General features: G+C 45.8%; 1 protein-coding gene across 5 annotated transcripts in view; it reads left to right on the top strand.

Moving 5' to 3' along the window:
• LOC125950489 (nitric oxide synthase) overlaps positions 1–17,500 on the top strand; it is an 85,834-nt gene that overhangs the window by 47,860 nt on the left and 20,474 nt on the right. For all 5 annotated transcript variants that reach the window (XM_049678527.1, XM_049678528.1, XM_049678529.1 and 2 more), the window contains exons 4-6: positions 1,787–1,923; positions 13,741–13,903; positions 17,173–17,264. In XM_049678527.1, coding sequence (XP_049534484.1) covers positions 1,787–1,923; positions 13,741–13,903; positions 17,173–17,264 — 392 coding nt within the window. The remainder of the gene's footprint in view (positions 1–1,786; positions 1,924–13,740; positions 13,904–17,172; positions 17,265–17,500) is intronic.

Here is a 17,500-nt window from a genome sequence, read left to right as displayed (position 1 = left end):
ATTGAGCAGCATGGAGGAACGGCAAGGCCTGCGCCAGCGAATGTTTTGCGTCCCATGAGCATTCCGTAGACGACAGAATATGGTGTCTCCGAGCACCTGGCGTCTCCATTTCGCTGACCAGCCGTGCCGTCGACGGGGAAGAGCGAAACCAACCGGAACCGAAATTGAAATTACACTCAAGAGGCATTGCGTCGGCCGAGAGCTTTTCTTCGAGTTATTCAATGCTTTTGGGGAATGTAAGGGATCTTTGCTTCTCCTCAAGCACTCCACATTTCCTGTTCCTCGTCAAGCGAAAATGCTTTTTAGAGACTCATCATGGTGGTTTCGGAAAGTGGAGAAAAAAATACGGAAAACAATACGGAAACTAATAAATAAAACACGAAATCCATATTCACTGTGCGCATGCATGCGGTTACGCCAGCTTACGAAAGGGAAATGGACGCTGGTGGTACATTGTTTTCCATCTACGTACATATTCCCCTGTTGCTCGGACCGCCTCGGAATAAAACTGTCTCGCGAAGAAGAAAGATTCGCCCATCTGGGCCCGAAAATGAGGGTCTCGCGTGCACCATAAGCAGAGCAAAGCCGGGGCCTTGTTTTGGATCACCGTGGAACACGACAGCATAGATACCGTCGGGTCGGGTATGGCGTGGGGCTGCCGTACGTCCGTACTTCCTACAGCGCGTTACTCGAGATGCTGCTGATGCTGGTGAAAAGGATAATCTTTTGTTTACTCAACGGGTCCGCGAGCCGGAAAAGATATTTACGAGAACCACAAAAGCGATGGCGAATCGGGTCCCCCCCACCACGATGGAACTCATTTTCCGGCGCTTAAACCGAGGCTGAACGAGTCTGTTGCAATTTGTTTTCGTCGTTTGTTTTTTCGTCTAGAGCCTCAAACGGAGTGCGGTTATTCCAACCGGTTTGCCCACAGTTCTTGGTTAACGTAGATCGTAAAATACTTAATTATACATTTATAATTGTTTTCGTACATTCATTGAAGAAAAAAAAAGGATAAATGAAACAGTGAATCAAATGAACACATCCTATTCGGCTGAAGTTGATTAAAACTCCGTGTAAAGCAACTCGCAACAACGATGTATGTAAGTGAGTATGGGTGTGTGGAAGACAATCCGCAAAACCACATGATAAATCCCACAAATAATCTCAAAGCATGTAGCATAGCAACATAACTTTGCTTCCCTGCAACCTGACTGTCAGCTTGTCCGTTGCGCTGCGGTTTGTTCTATTTTTCATCCACGCTGAAAACCGCGTATCGTGTGAGGTCAGAATGAGTAATGTAGCTAAACACAGTCGAGGGATATGGCATCCCCAGCACAAGTGTGCTAGATATCAGTTCAGTCTTGGTTTGGGGAGCGTAAAAAGTAACTCCACCTACCCATGGGGATTACCCTCTTGACTCACCTTCTTGAGAGATTGCGTCCGTGGAAGCGCTGGAAGCGATTTGACATGTCTCTCGATTTTATGCTTTTCATAACTCACCCGTTTGGTGAACTCGGTCACCGAGTACGCACAGCACAGTAGCTGTACTCTGCCTGGCAAATTAATGCATACTGGGCGAGCTCGTGCGTTAATAGCTCGCCATTACTCCACATGTCATCGCTGCTAAACGGAGAACAATTTAAAGAATTTCATCTCGCATCAACACACAGCCGCAGTTCGTAGCTTGAACATTTAATTTTCTTTTCCTCTCTCACTCTCTCTCTCTCTCTCTCTCTCTCTCTCTCTCTCTCACTCTCCATTTCTTTCTTTCTCTTCGCTGCAGGTTATGCTCTGTTCCCGTGAGGTGTGCCTGGGTAGCGTTCTCACCCTTCACAACGCCGGTACGGAACCGCGCAAATCGGATGTAGTGTTGCAGCACGCCAAGGATTTCCTGGACCAGTACTACTCCTCCATCCGACGGTATGTTTGCATCTAAAAGTAGTTAAATTTAGATAAATGGATAGGTGTTGAAGTGTCGCGGAGAGAAACAAGCAACTAGCGCATTCGCATTGTTCTTCCATCGATAGTCGATACATTGAAGCATAATTCAATCATATGTTGCGATGTAATGTCAACATTTGCTTCATGGGTTTGCTCTTGGTTTGCACAAACGTTAAGGAGGGAAACAGTTTCCCTTGAAATGCTGCTCGATGGAGGCGCCTGGCAGCTGGTGGATTCCACAAAAAGTCAATGCTTGCCAACGACACTGATAGCATTTCTGCTTATGGCACTGCTGCGTTTGCCATTTTTGAATATTGCTCGGCTGGATGCTGGCTCCCTGCTGCTTGCAGCACACCTGAAGTGTTTCATCCTTACATCACCGCCAGTGATTGTTGGTACTCTTTGTCTTGCTCCCACGAGTCGCACCACGGCTAAAGGTGTATGATAAACAGTAGCAAAAGAGAGAAAGAAAAATCCGCCGCCGGTTGTTTTATGGTTTACCGGCATTTCTACCACCCACACGGTTCCACGGTGAAGTGCAAACATATTGACGAACGGTGTGTTTGTGTGTATGTGTGTGCGGTTATGTGGGCAGCGCTTCGTGGCTCAGAAAGCTCGCTTAACTCCAGCGCAAGATCTATGTCGTTCCTGGGAGAGGATGCTTCAGCTTTAAGTATCACGGTGTTGTGGAACACGTGTCCCAGTGGATGTGGCTCAAGGTGGGATTGCTTTTCACTGTTTACTACTCCTCGGGAGGAAATATCGGTTACCGAGTGTACTTCGGATTGCTGGAGGATATGTTTGAAACGATTGCACTTGAAAGCGAACCGTTGTTGAGGCGGCCAGGGAATGATTCTAAGCCTTTATTGTTTGATTTTTTATGCTACGAGCCTTTTATTTGGCATACTTTTTCCAATAATAAAAATCGTTTTCAAATAACAAAAATCCTAACCCAAAAAACAAAGATGAAATCAACAGAACAGAAAGTGATGGATAAGTTACCATAATCCTAAATAGTAAAGCATATAGTGGATGACAAAAGTTTTTTATTAATGAAAATCCTTAAAGCTTAATAATCTTAATAATGTGGAAAACAACTCTCATCACTTACTAGATGTAAACGATGAAAAGATACTGTTCATAATTTCAGTAGCAGATAAACTTTCGCAGATCCATGAAACTCCTCCTTTACAACACCTCGTTCGCTACCTAGAGCGGCTTTACGTCAAACCATTATGCGACCTCGATCGCCGTTAGTTTCAATATCCGGTGGATTTCCAGCACAGACCAGAAAGCTCTTTGCTGGAACAAACACAGCCGAACCACCGGCGACCACCTGCTCATTAGCGAACCCAATGTACCGTGTGGCCATGCAGTGGATCTAGAGATGCTTGAAGCGACGGTTGCATGGTTGGGTTATGAGACCTACTTAACCACACACCGGTTTAGCAGCTCCGTGGAGCGAAACGTTCGAATATTCGACATAATGATCCTTGTGAGCAGTTTCTGAGCTTTCTTGAATGAGGGAGCGAAGATGTGGCAGAACTCCGTACGTGGTCTACACTGCACGTCAAATGGACAAACACATCTAACGCGCTTATTCGCGAATATCCTTTCTAGTACTTGACGAATTTGGGGGGAAAGTTTTCCTAAGTCTTAGTTCCCATGACTCTAGCGGGATCGTGATACGACGATCAGTATGTGTGAGATGCTGATGGAGTTTTGGGAAGTAGTTATAGCATTTTCCCACAATGGGTAGTGAACGTTCTAATGAGGCTCTAGAGCATAATAATAGCGATACCGTAAGTTTTGACATTTATTTTAAACTGCACACTGCACTGCAACTTGAAGCATCACAAATGCTTAAAGAATGAAACCTTGCTGTTAGTTGAGCGAACGTAATTATTTTTAAACTAAATAGCGATCACGCCATTTGCCAACTTAAAGCGCATCATTCACATCTGTATAAAATTTATTACTCGGAATATCTTATGATAAAATAACTACAGGAACCGAATAACACGTTTTCAATTACCCAAAGGGGCAGCGGATTGTAAAGTAGCGTACTTTAAAGCGCTCACCAAAACAAGCGAAAAAAGTCAATTTCTTTCGACGAAAACTGTTTGCTTCCCGTTGATCGATTTTAAATTCCCACGCGTATCTCAGAGTCCCCCGTGCGCTGGAACGAATCGTAGTACTTCACTAGCTGGAAGGTTAAAAGCTTCAGGAACGCTGCTGTCGAATTCAATATGCGGCAATGTGAAAAGTCACGAAGAGATGTTGTGTTTTGTTTTAAATTCGAAAAATCAATATGCGCCCGAAGATTAATTGAGGCAATTGATAAGAAGGTCGCTTGATAAGAAACAAATTGAAGGTTATTCCAAGAGGATGACCATCATTTGGGTCGAGCTGGTACTACCTAGCACGACTTTACCTCTGTCAAATGTCACGTCATGTTGTCAGGTCCTCTTTAATAAATAAATAAAACCTTCACAAACCATCTTGAGTGAGCGCATTTGTATTTAAGTTAAATCTCAAGTTTTGAGTAGGGAGAATAATCCTTGCTGAATTCTTCAATTTAAAAGCCTTCTGTGTCATCCTGTCGATGTTGTGTCATCGATTCCGATTGAAAGCGAAGCCCTTAATCCATTTCGAAGCATCTCTTAACCATCTTCGCAAATATCGCTCAAGTTACCCTGGAAGAAGAAATGTGTGCCTAAATAAGGCATAGCAATGCAGAATGCATATCAAACAATGTGCTATTTGTATGGTAATTGAAGTGCAAGGTACGCGCATTAGCGCGCTGCACAATGGTGTCGATGCAATGTCACAAATGTAGCGTAGCTTGTCAAATACAGACGCTGTGCATGCTATGCTCAAACACCTCTTCGAATTCACCTTCCATCACCGAAATGGATTGCGAAATTTCTTCCACGTGTCACTAAAAGAACGACAGTCACATCTTTGAGGATTGCGAAATGAGCTTTGCGGGATACAGTTTCTACGGGGAAGCCATTCCTTTGGAGCAGTACTTTCCCGGGTTCAGATTTGGCCAAGGAGTACAAGTGACATGTGTTTTCACTTGAATAAAAAGCTTCCGGTTGTGGCAGATTTGCCTTTGCACTCAAGCAAACCAGTTTGCGTTTGTTGTTCGCGTGTAGAGCTAAGCTTGAGTGGTTTATCCTAACAGGCATTCGGTTGCGAGTAAATCGTTTCAATAGCATTCGGCTAGCAAGAGTGTCGAGTGTACCTTAAGCGAAATACAATTTCGCGAACTAATTTCCGCCAAACGCGTTGTTGTCGTTTTGTCATGAACTAGGAACGTGGAATGCTTTTGATTTCGAAGCATTCGTTTCGGCAACAAACAAAAGGCTATGTTGCCAAGGGGTGAGATGCTGTGGCATATTGCCTACGATTGATGCCGTATTTCTCGTGAAACAACCAAGCTGCCAACATTCCAACATTCCGCCTTTCCCCAGAAACAATTCAAAGTAATAGTAAATGACAGTAAACCATGAAAGGCTTCACAGGAAATCACACAGGGAACCATATTAAGGGAACCTCATGCTGCATACAAGCGATCGTACCAACTGCTCCGTAGCGGTTATTCTCGCTACTGCCCATTTAACTGGCCCCCGGCGGAGGGAAGCGTACATTGGAAATAAATCACACATTTCTGACTGTACGACCTTTAGCCACTTCCGAATGCAGCCCTACCGGGAGGTAGGGTGGTAGGGCGGCTTGAGCTCACCTGGTGTTTACCGCTCCCGAATCGTCACCCAACCGGAAATGGTCTTTGTGGTCCGCTCATATGCTGCGAATCGTATAGCGTAGCGTTAGTGTGCGTGTTCCATCGAACCAACAGCAGGTCCTCCGGTCCATACTGCTCCCCTCAACCCGATTGGTGCTCATTTTGGAAAAATATTTGCTTTTGACACGGCCCGAACAGTGGTCTGGTTGGATTGGTTTCGTTAATAAACGATTTCATTACGTGCCGTCGATTCGATTGGTGGTGCGCTACTGGAACGTGTTGTATAGTTAACCACAGTAATGTATTTACAGTCTGTAATCACCTCGTGAAGGGCTGGAGCTGGTATTCAAACTGGGACACTGGAAGGCCATTCGTGTGGGCGATTGCCAATTAAATAATGATGAGGTGTTCGTTCCTTGGCGAGTGCTTCTGGATGAAGGAACGTACACTATAGTTAGTATTACTCGTAAGTGTGAAAGCATTATGATGACAATCGGAGTTGATGGTTTTCCATTTTCCGCCAAAAACAAATTGTATGTACCCATTGGTGGTAAGAATTGGATTTGAGCATTAAACTTGGAAATTTGAACAAGTAGGAAGCTATGGCGGATTCATTATAAACTTAGCTCTCGATGAAAAATGGAAAACATAAATGATTTTCAAGAAGTAATCCTTCCCTTTGTAACCAGCATCTCTTTAAGAACTATTGGGAATTGCACGAAAGAAAGCAACAGAATACTTTTCTAATCCTTCAATAGCAGTGCCCTAAGGAATGGCATTACTTTGGGTGAGCGGATTCCAATTGGTTACGGTTAATTTGAGTCTCCTTCCTCCATCAAATAATGTTTACACTTTTCTGTAAACTTTCAAACTGCGACAGAGAGTAGAAAGATTTACGATCAGCGAGCCGCTATTATATTCCAATGGGATACCTCAAATAAACGACAAATAAAGAGGAAAGGGGTGGGAAAGCAGTCCTCTTTCACAAGAAAAAAAAAAGAGTACCTTGGCGTAAAGGTATTTGCCGTTTTATGCTTCTGCGGCATGCAGCATCGCATTATTTGTCGCTGTCCCTTGGGTAATCGTAGGCCAAAAAGGGCATGTGTTATTGTCAATGTTTGCTTCGCTTTTCTGCCGTTTCGATTGCTGCCATGCCATCGGTATCCAATTGTCACGGTATCAAAGAGAAATACTTTTTTTTATCCTTTTGTGTTTGCTCGATATCGTGTCACCTCACTCGTGGGAGAAAGGCTTGCGAGAGATTACGGAAACACAAATAAATCGTACCTTCTAGTGTGCTATTGTGCCAAGTGACGTTTGGGTTAACTTCAAAACATACCACAAGCAAACATCTGTGAAATTTTGTTTTTATTTTTTCGCACACGAAATAGAGAAATAGATACCTTTCTTAACACGAGTGTTAAAAAAAGTGTTTACAAGAAGTACAGGTCCAAACCTGGAAGATATGAGGCAAGGAGTGATACGTGCTCGGTGTAACATAATGCTCGTACAACTCTAGTCGTTGGCCATCTCCACTTTTCTTGTTTTTTCCGTTTACGAACACCCCTGAGCGTAAACGGTTTAGAGCTTTTCACACTAGCCAGTCAAAGGGGTGAATTGCGACGAGCCTTTTGTTTAGGGTTTTTTTGTTGTTGTACCAGTTTGCCTTTTCGAGAGTTGGTGCCTCGATGAGTTAGGCACGCTCATGCTGTAGCACTACAGCATCGCAACGCAAAGTGACACTCAGTGCTAGTGACAGATGCAGCACGCCTCTGTGCTATTCGTATGGCAAGTCCGGTGCAAACGACTGAAAAATGTCGCCAAATGGTAGCGCACCATGCAACACGTGGCCATTCGAGTGGAAAATCAACTTAGCGGCATCATGTTCGCACCCGCAGACCTCCGCAGTCGTTTCCCGTAGATCCTATTATGTGTTTGGAGCTGTTCGCGAAAAGGACCATGGATGGTCATGTTTTACTCAGTTTCAATTTTTTCGAAGATAATTTTTCGATAGTTATAGACAAAAGGAATAATACAGTTTTGAATATTTTGGACCTTTTTTTGCTAGTGCTAGCTTGCCATTCATAGTTTAATTATAACTCTAAAATGCAGAATTTCGTAGGAAATAGTGCAGTAAATGTAATTTAGTTGATAACACATATTAAATTTGACTTGCATTCACTTCACGTAATGAATACGCGTTGTTCTGATTATCTAGAACCGAACTGTTGCATAACAACACTTAAATATGTTATGGTTTCGGGTTACGGTTGCAAAACTTCATCACAGTCCAATGGGCATTACCATAGACCATAGCGGGCAAAATTGTTTGTTTAAGCTTCATAAACAAAGCTTCGAACATTTTTATAGAATATCACATTTTCAGCAGCGCTTTCAAATCAACCCGCTCTCACTCTCATTCCCATCATTAGTATGATCGTTTTTGCCACCTCAGCTTAACCAACAAACAACCGCCCTCCACTCATTTAGGACCAGTTGCTGGCAGCTGCTGTTTTCGCATTTTCGCCCGAAGCGAACATTAATTCAATTTGTCGCTAGTGAGCGTTCGAGCGCACCGTGAAATGTTGTGATGATTCGATAATGTGCCCGTAAAAAAGTGTCCAATGATTATGAAAATATTCGAGCGGATAATTAGAGTGTGCTGTTACATCCGATCTGCCACCTGTCGGTCCGAGTCCCGAGACGTTTCTCCATTCGCCCTTTCCCCATGCTCGTACGGGCAACGATGCGAATACGAAGGGAAAACATAAATTGAAATTCAATATCGTTGCTCTCGGGCCATTTAAAGCAGAGACCAGTTGGTGTGCTAATCGGAGTTTGAATTCAAATTCAGCTCTTACTAATGTCTATTCGGTGAGAATAGTAAAGCTTGACTCGAACAAGAGCAAAAGCAAATTGAAATTTTAGACCAAAGGACCTTCAACTTCATCGGCAGGTCGATACTTTTTTTCATTCTTCCAATCATTTCCTTGTTCGAATTTTAGCTCCACTCTGGCGAAAACCCTGAGTACAGCGAAGGACGAGAGTACCGAGCGAAGGACGCGAAATTATTTTTCAACGGTAAAAGTTTCCGAACATAACTGTCTGCTAAATGGTGACATTCATTCCGTACGAAATGGGCGCAATAACGGAGAGGCGGTTTATACACGCTTTGCAAACTCGTTACAACTTGTAGATGAGCTCCTTCCGCTTCTCTGCCGAGCGGAGAAACGGTTCCGGAAAGCCAACGGGAATCAGTTTGTGGGTTTTTGGTTGAATGAACGGCGAGATGCGATGATCCTCCTGGAATACATTTTTTCTCATCCAATTAATGCAGAAGATAAAAGTGGAAATGAAAGTACGCAAAATAACAACAACCTCGCTTCGGGTTGTTTGGGTATCTTAGTTTGAATTGATAATTACCATTCAAGCGAAAGAGAAATGAAAAATTCATAATTTATCTTTGTAAAACCAACAAACCTAGCTAAGAGTAATGCAGATAGATGCATCGTAAACTAATGATTATGTGCATATTTTCATTCAGCAATGACAAAATGCAAACAAAGCTGAAATTTTAGCATTTATTCTCTCTGGATTCCTCAACATTAAATTCTGGATTATCGTTTTTCAATCGAAGGGTAAATTACTGAGATTGTAATGTATAAAACATTTGCAAATCATTGGAAAAGTGTCATTTCAATGTTGGATCGAATGTTCCGCAACGATTTCCGAGAGCTGCACACTCACTCTGTTTATGTCATAAGAGGATTCCGCATAAATTTTCACTCAAACAATAATCTGCGGTTTTGATTGTCGACGCCTTATATTGCCTCCCATCCCGCGAGGGCAATGCAATCACCACAAACGAGTGCGAAGGAGGAGGGGGGGGGGGGAGTGAGGCATGTAATTGGTTCAGAAGCATTTTCGCATTTAATCGCATTCGAGAGGGATGATTCAATCGACCGTAAATGAAAAAAAAGGGAAAAAGTAAATAAACCCCAACTGATTGCTGCTAATTTGCGTGCTGAATTCAAACATTCCGTATCGCCCGGAATGCAGTGCATGCGGCAATGTTTAGCTTCAGCATTATGGTCGCCTAGCTTTTCGCCCTATTTTTCCATGGAACGTGGAAAACGAAGCAAATCATGCGGTCAACTAATCACACCTATACGCGTGCCGATGGAATTAAATTGTTATTCATTGCAAAGCCGGCCAACTCCACAAGCTCTTCTCTGATGAGTGTTTGTTGTGATATGTTGGTTTTGTGGAAATGGCATTGGTAAGTCGATGAGAGATTCAATTTGTGGTGAATTTCGTGGTAGTTTGAGTGCCATCGATGCGTCCTACGGGAGTTGGTTGGATGGAAATAGATTTCTGTAAGTGCGTCAATGTGTGTTGGTTGTTTTAGCAGCACAAGCGTAGCAAGCAGTACGGTACATAATTTCGACATTGCTGCTTGTGACAATAAAGGTGCATAGGTAGATGCGCACATAGTCCGGAAAATTAGCAAACAAACAGTATACATCATTAGCAAAGCAACACGCGTGTTTTCTTTCTTGCCATTCTCTAAATTAATTCTTTTCCATGAGTAGCAACCACACTGTAGTGGCCACCGGAACGCACGCCACTAATTAGCCGTGTTTGGTTTAATGGAAAAATTAGCAGTAAAAACAAAAAGAAAAACTATCGAAGCAAACACACTGCTTGTAACTGTGGCTGAGTCGGATGCTGGAGTGCCTTTCCGTTTCCTTCATGCTCTAGGGGAACTTTAATGCACCGGCCAGCATCATCAAGCATCATCGTCGAGATAAAAAGTGCATTTTTCGCTCATGAAGAGCACTTGGAAAGGTTCAACAGAGGCGATGGCCTGTGGCTCTTTTTGGGTAAGCATACGGAAGAACCGCTTCCGTGTACTTGCTGGAATGTGCAGAGAGATTACGTGAAGAGAGAGAGAGAAAGAGAGAGAGAGAGAGAGAGGGTAGGAGGTGGATAAAAAAAAACACAATCTTTAGCTCAATTATCTGCAATAGCTCGCGGGGCCAGCATCTTCCACTACAGTAGCTGGTGGTTCAACAGTGTCCGGCTTACATGGTCTCGTAATTATCCTTTGCCGTGCAGCAATCTCCAGACCTGGTGACCGGGTGGACCATACTGGGGTCGATGCTTTACCAGCTCTGGTAGTTTTGTAAGAGAAGCTGTAATATGCTACCAGGAAGGTAAACAGGTAGTAGAACAGCTACAAGTTCTGATCGTGAGTTATGGCGATGGAGTTGCCTAGCATTTTCCACTGGATCTGCATATAATTTATGTGATCCTTCGGGGTTAGGTAAAGGGAAAATGTGTGTAGCAACATTCCAATGGTCCACTATGCCTTATTGATAATGTATTCCAAACAGCATGGAATGGCGTTTTACTCTCGCATGCGTAATGAAATGAGAATCGCATAAAATAAAGCAACAATCGTCATCACCCTCATCATCATCACCATCACCAGCATCACCGTCTACATGAGCATTAGCTACCATTGTCCGTTCGGTGGCAACATAGGGTTTAATATGCAAGATCCATTACGCACTGCACACAATACACACATACACACACACACAGAGGACGTGCAGCAATCAGGGAAGGGACTCTCCGCTCCACTCCGACTCGTTCCGAAGTTGTGGGCCGGATCATGTTTCTTACGCCCAATAAATGTGCTCATCACAATTACATCCAACGCTCTCAACAAAAATGGTTTGCTACTTGGTACCTTCATACTGCTTTCGGCGCCAAGACGCAACTTTACGGCCCCGAAGACATCAACACCCAGCTCATGGAGTGCGTGGTAAGCGTGACGCCGACAACGACGACGATGACAACGACAACGGACGAGGACATATCCCCTTGGGAAAGGAAAACTTTCTCACGCCGCCTACACCACCACCTCATCCCTGGCGTGTATGTTGCCCACAAAGGGGACAAAGGGAGGCACGTATTACGGGCGTGCGTGTGTGTGTTTGTGTGGGAATTCACTCGTCAACTCAACCCAACAACAGCAAAAGGGTCACCCAGATTTAATCAGAGCAAAGGAGGATGGAATTGCATACGCCAGCAGCTCATGATCCTGGCGCGACGGCCGGAATCCGGAAGTGACTGCCACCGGGGCCGGGGACCGTTGACCGTTTGAACGACCGTCACTTTACCGTCGTAAAGCTGCCAACGAATCCATCCATTTGCAGCAAAACGTAATCGAGGAGTAACAGGAAGCGTTGTCCGTTCGCCAACGCGAGACGCAGGAGGATGCTTCGGTTTAATGGTGAGGCGGATGGTTGCTGACGGCGTTGATGATGAGCAGGACAGGCATGCATTTTTGATGTGCCGGCACTGGCTCTGCGGCCAGTGGGCCTGAGGCTGATTTAGCGGAAATGTTTTATGCCCTCGCGCACGGAAGGAACACGAGTTCCTGGAGGCGATGTCGGCAAGTGCGAGCATAACACGCATCTTGCCACCAGTTTCCTATCAGCCTTGCCCAACGATGATTGTATTGAATCAAGGTATCAGCATCTAAGACAGTAGAGAAGTCAATGCGGGAATGCGTGTCAGCGTTGCCTATCACAATTGCACATCAGCACATTTTGCAACGCCTTCCGGGCAGGAGCTCCGCTTGTTGCTTCATTCCAAGACAAACCATTCCTCCTCAAAACCGTATCGACTGTTGCATAGTTATCGATCGCTTCGTAGAGAGTGGAGGAGGGACTTGATGGTGGACTAAGTGCTTTCCATGACAACCCACTGACGATAGAAGACAAAGTTGAAGCGAGCTTCGACAGCATCATTTATTCAAACACTAACAAGCTCTTCGATGGTCGCGAAGGTATTGCGTTTACTTTTGCGTGAACTTATGGCCAATCATGACAGTTGGCTGGCGGATTGCTGGTGAAATGGATCAACTCTTTGCCGTGACAATCTCAACGATAGTTCTTCGAAAGTTTCGTTGCTTGCTCTACCTCTCCGATGATTGCTGACAGTTTATAACTTTCAATCCAGCTCTATCTTCTCTATTTTAACTTCGATTAATATGAATCAAAAACACTTATTGGATGAATTTTTTTCTTATTTTCGATCCAGTTCAAGTCAATCTTCTTCCAATTCTTTCTATATAATTGTTCGTTAAAAATGTTAAACAGAATACTGAATACAGAGAAGGCGTAGAACCTTCTCACTTAGATAAACAGTTTAGCAGTCATTAAAATTGTCCAAAATCATGTTACTACTAATATTATATTGTTTTGCGACGGTAAAGCACAAAAACTCGTGAAATTGTTTTTTTTTTTCAATTTTAAACTACAAACAGATAGCATAAGCATTCCCGTGCCATCACCACGAATTGCACACCACGCTGCCTAACCAGCGCATCGTTTATCAAATTAAGCAAAGGGCAAAATCACGACCCCGGGCGCCGAGAACGTGCCGGAAACAATCAATGTAACACGACCAACCGAAACCAGCGCCACAGGGCCGTGGGTTCCGATTTTTTCCAACAAATTATCTTTGGTTTCCGGCCACCCGGACAACGGGAGCGTGCCGCCGTTGGCTTTTGCAAGTTGGCGAAGAGAAATTTATGTTTCCGCCCGCCAGCTAGCGCTGCTGCCAGCTAATTCCTTTCGCAGAATAACCACCAGCCCTTCCCCTGCTTCGTGTCACCATTCGGCGCGAGTTTGGATCGGGAACATCTTGAAGAAAGTTAATCCCGTGTGGCAACTGGGGTTGAAGAAAAAAAAACAAGAGAAAGAGAAAATGAGAGAGAAAGAGGGAGTTTAAAATACAACTTTTCTTTGGCCACGGTCACGATGGTTCTGCGGACACCGAAAGTGTGGATCTAGCGGAGTAGTAAATTGTACAAGATAAGCAACCAGCAGCCGTGTTTTCCTTGGCATCATCCCAGCAAGCCTCGTCGTAAACCAAGGCGCAAGGAAAACGGTTGCGTCTCGCACGTTCACCACAGAGCACACGGCTAATTTGTTCCTTTATGTTGTGCTCTTTTTCTTTTCCCGCTCCAGACTTAAATCGCCAGCCCACGATACGCGCTGGCAGCAGATCCAGAAGGAGGTGGCAGCAACCGGCGCGTACCATCTGACCGAAACCGAGCTGATCTACGGAGCGAAGCTGGCCTGGCGTAATTCGGCCCGCTGCATTGGTCGGATACAGTGGTCCAAGCTGCAGGTAAGCACTGATCCAGCGCCCAGGGGGCCGCGAAGGGACCCGGGAATGTAAATAAGAAATGAGCAAAAAGTGCAACGGACGCATGGGAAATCGGAGGCGCTTCCGCAGGATAACCCCGGACCCCGTGATAAAGAATAAGCTGTGGAAGGAAGCAGGCCGCAACAAACACTCCTCCTAAGTGGCCGCGAATGGGACGGCGGTGCCGGCAGCGCGAGATGCAGCGATAGTTAAAGTGATTAATTATTTAAATTGAGAGTCATAGTCCTTATGTAATTAGCATTCTCCACGCACCGCCACACCATCAACTAGAACAGCATGATACGCAAACAGTGCGCCCCGGCGTGAGGCGAAAATGAAGAGAAGAGAACCCCGGAGTGTGTGTGTGTGTGTGGTCTAACGGTGGCAGTGTCTCAGACTCCAGGCGACGAAGCCAGGCCAGCTCAGTTCGCCACAAGGCAGCGTACTAAGCGCGGAGTCATTCGGTCTCACTTCGGGCTGCAGCAAATTAAGCACGCAAATGAAGCAAAACGATACCCAACCCGACGACGCCACGGAAGTGGCCACGCGTCGACCATTGTATCGTCGTCGGTGCGGTCCCCCGTGGGAGCGACGCCGCTTCAGACGGCGATGACGAGAACGACGACGAATGGACCAACGAGGGTGCAAATTAAATTGTAAAGGAGGAAAAATTAAATTATTTTCATTATCGCCTCTCGCCCCTCGAGTGTCTCCGGAGCGAGCCAGTGGCACGCGAGTGTACGTCGGGGTCCACTGAATCAGATCGAGTCCTCGACGTCCATTGCCATGATCCTAAGGGAGAGCAGGGACTGCGTTACTGCTGCTACTCCGAAGGAGCTCTGTTACGATAGGGCGGCCAGTTGGCCATCACCTTCATCGTATCGCTTGGTCGCTCCTCTGCCGGTCCATTACGCCAATCGGCCAGAAGCTACCGACCACGAAATGTACATGACCCACGATGCCACATACAGGCACATTATGCAGAGCGTGTTCGTGTGTTGCTCTTGCAGCACGCAATCGACGTCGAGTGCGTTGAGTGAAAGCCTCAAGATTTTAATTAGTTTGTTTGGGATTGGAAGGAGCGGTTATTGGTTATAGTTGTGCGAGGAGCTTCTACTTGGAGAACAGCTCTGACGTTTGGTGGTTAGCGGACAAGAATTAATCAAAGAAATGGACTCGTCTCGATGAAGAGCAAGAGGATAGTTATTGCCGCCAATATGCCTTCAGAATGCTATCTTCGTTCTTTTTGCATGATTGAAGTTGTAAAGCATTTCTCACTCCCATTATCTCCTGTAGAGTCGATGGATGATAATTTAATGCTTCATTACTACAGGGCTGAATCCCGGACGGACGTGATTTTCTTTAATGTCCACAGTGCAACTGACATGTGCTTGCTCACCCTCAACCACAGTCACAATGAACATCATCCTCGGTATACTGCACTGAATGCAGCAACTTCTTTCCTTTGAGATGGTAATCAAGTGGTGGCTCCCTTATGTGGTCCAGCTGGCTACTAGAGGAGGAGAATATTATGGAGCATTGCTCGTTCCAAGTCGAGTCCCGAAATATGGAGCCCCTGGAGTTGGGGCATACATTTTGAATCATCTTCACCACTCGTCCATTGCGGCTACAATGGCTCCGCAAAAACTCCGACCAAGAAGTTGTAAAATTAAATTTCTTCTCCACTGTCCTTTTTTGTCCTGTCCCCCGTCAAATGTGCGGGGAACTGGCTCATCCCATGGATGATGGTCAGGTATTTTTATGAATCCCAAGCCAGCAGCCAGCTCGTGGAGACGGGTCGTCGCTTCAAACGACACCACCGGGATCGGTGATCGGTGATGGAGGAGACCGAAATGAAACGGAATCATAAAGTGTGCCCACTGGGAAAGGATGGGCAGGGGGGAGGGGGGTTGCCGCTGCCGCTTGCTTCAGCAAATCCGTAGCCAGCTGCACCTGGCCGAACGACTCATCGGTGGGTCCGACCGACACCAACGACCAAACGACGAATGTTGGTTCTCATTTACATCCACATAGGATAAACACACACAGCTGGAACCCGGACCATTGCTGTGACCGACCACAAAGCCACAGGAAACCCAACCTGGCACCAGGTTGGGATGTTGGACCCTCACCCTGGTACACGGACCACAGGACCGGCTTAGCACTGGGTAGTCGTATTTCTTTATAAAATTCTCCTGCTCTAAAGCTTCCCCCAGAGAGAACGATAGAAAGAGAGAGGGAGAACGAAGGAACAGAACGGTACAAAGCTGCTACGCCATGCGGAATCAATCCCTGGCGGAGGGATTATCCTTACAAATGTGAGCTATTTATGCACACTAGCAAGTCTTCGGCTTGGGCCATGCTACGAGGGACACTAGCAGACAGGAAAGCAACCTGTTTAAGGAACCGTCACCTTCTGTGATCCTTGGATGTGTGGCAACTGCAATGGATTTGCCTTTTAGGGGGTAGGAGTGAAGTATGCAAAATCCTTCTAAACGATTCAGATATCTTCGGACGGTCCGATGCAAAGGTATCCCTTTTCCGAAGATAATCTGTTGGAACGATCTGCTTAATCGTATCTTCGAAGAGTAAACGTTGGACTGGACATATAGACATGTGGCCCAGATTGGCCCACGGCCCAAAAAGCAAAACGGATCAACTCGAACCGGTCGCCATTGCATTGTACTAGTGGTTGGCAAAAAGTAGTGCTATTTAATATCCCCGTTCCCGATCCGAAACGTCAACTATCGCAACCAATGCATCGCGCCTTCGACCACACCGAACCATGGAATGGACGCGCTTATGGTTCCGTTTACATTGCCGCATTAATGTCGTCTTTTGATCCCGAGGACTCGCTGCACTTTGACTGTCACCATCGCGTACACACATCCGCAATGGCGTTCGTTTGATGGTACGCGGCGCGTGGCCACCAATCGACCGTCATAATCCGTGTTGCTGATCCGATCATGTAACGGAGCTCGCTACTATCATGTTATCATGCCGATCGGGCACCAGCACCAGCTCAATGAAAGCGTACCCTCGGTTTATGCGGCACGTTTCGCGAGGTTTTCTCTGTTTTATTTTTTTTTTCATGTTGCAATGCTCCATCCTCAGCCATCAGCCTGATTTTCCATTCATCGCATTATCGATTTTATTTGATTTTATCTCCACACCGTCACCAGCGTCACCACAGCCCACCCACCCTTATTCTACGCTTCATTCCGCCCTTTCTCTCCGTCTCCGATCCGCAGGTCTTCGATTGCCGGTACGTCACCACGACGAGCGGTATGTTCGAGGCGATATGCAATCACATCAAATATGCTACCAATAAAGGAAACCTCAGGTATGTAAGGGACACTTTCCGTCTCCGCTTTCACCACCACCACCAACGCGACCAATGGCCCGGCATGTAGGAGTGGGATCGGGCGGTTTCAAATACCGGCGACGAACCGGAGCAAAGCGTTGGCTGCTGTTCGTTAGGTTCGGGGGCTAGGTTGGCGTGGCTTGGGTGGTGTACAAGGGTGTAATGTAATCCATGGACAACCTTCAGTACCACCAGCACCAGTGTGGCGTGGTCCT

The sequence above is a fragment of the Anopheles darlingi genome, chromosome 2 (genome assembly GCF_943734745.1).
Source record: "Anopheles darlingi chromosome 2, idAnoDarlMG_H_01, whole genome shotgun sequence".
Taxonomy (NCBI): Eukaryota; Metazoa; Arthropoda; class Insecta; order Diptera; family Culicidae; genus Anopheles; species Anopheles darlingi.
Note: the sequence above shows the minus strand (reverse complement) of the source record. Positions and strands in the feature narration are given on the sequence as shown.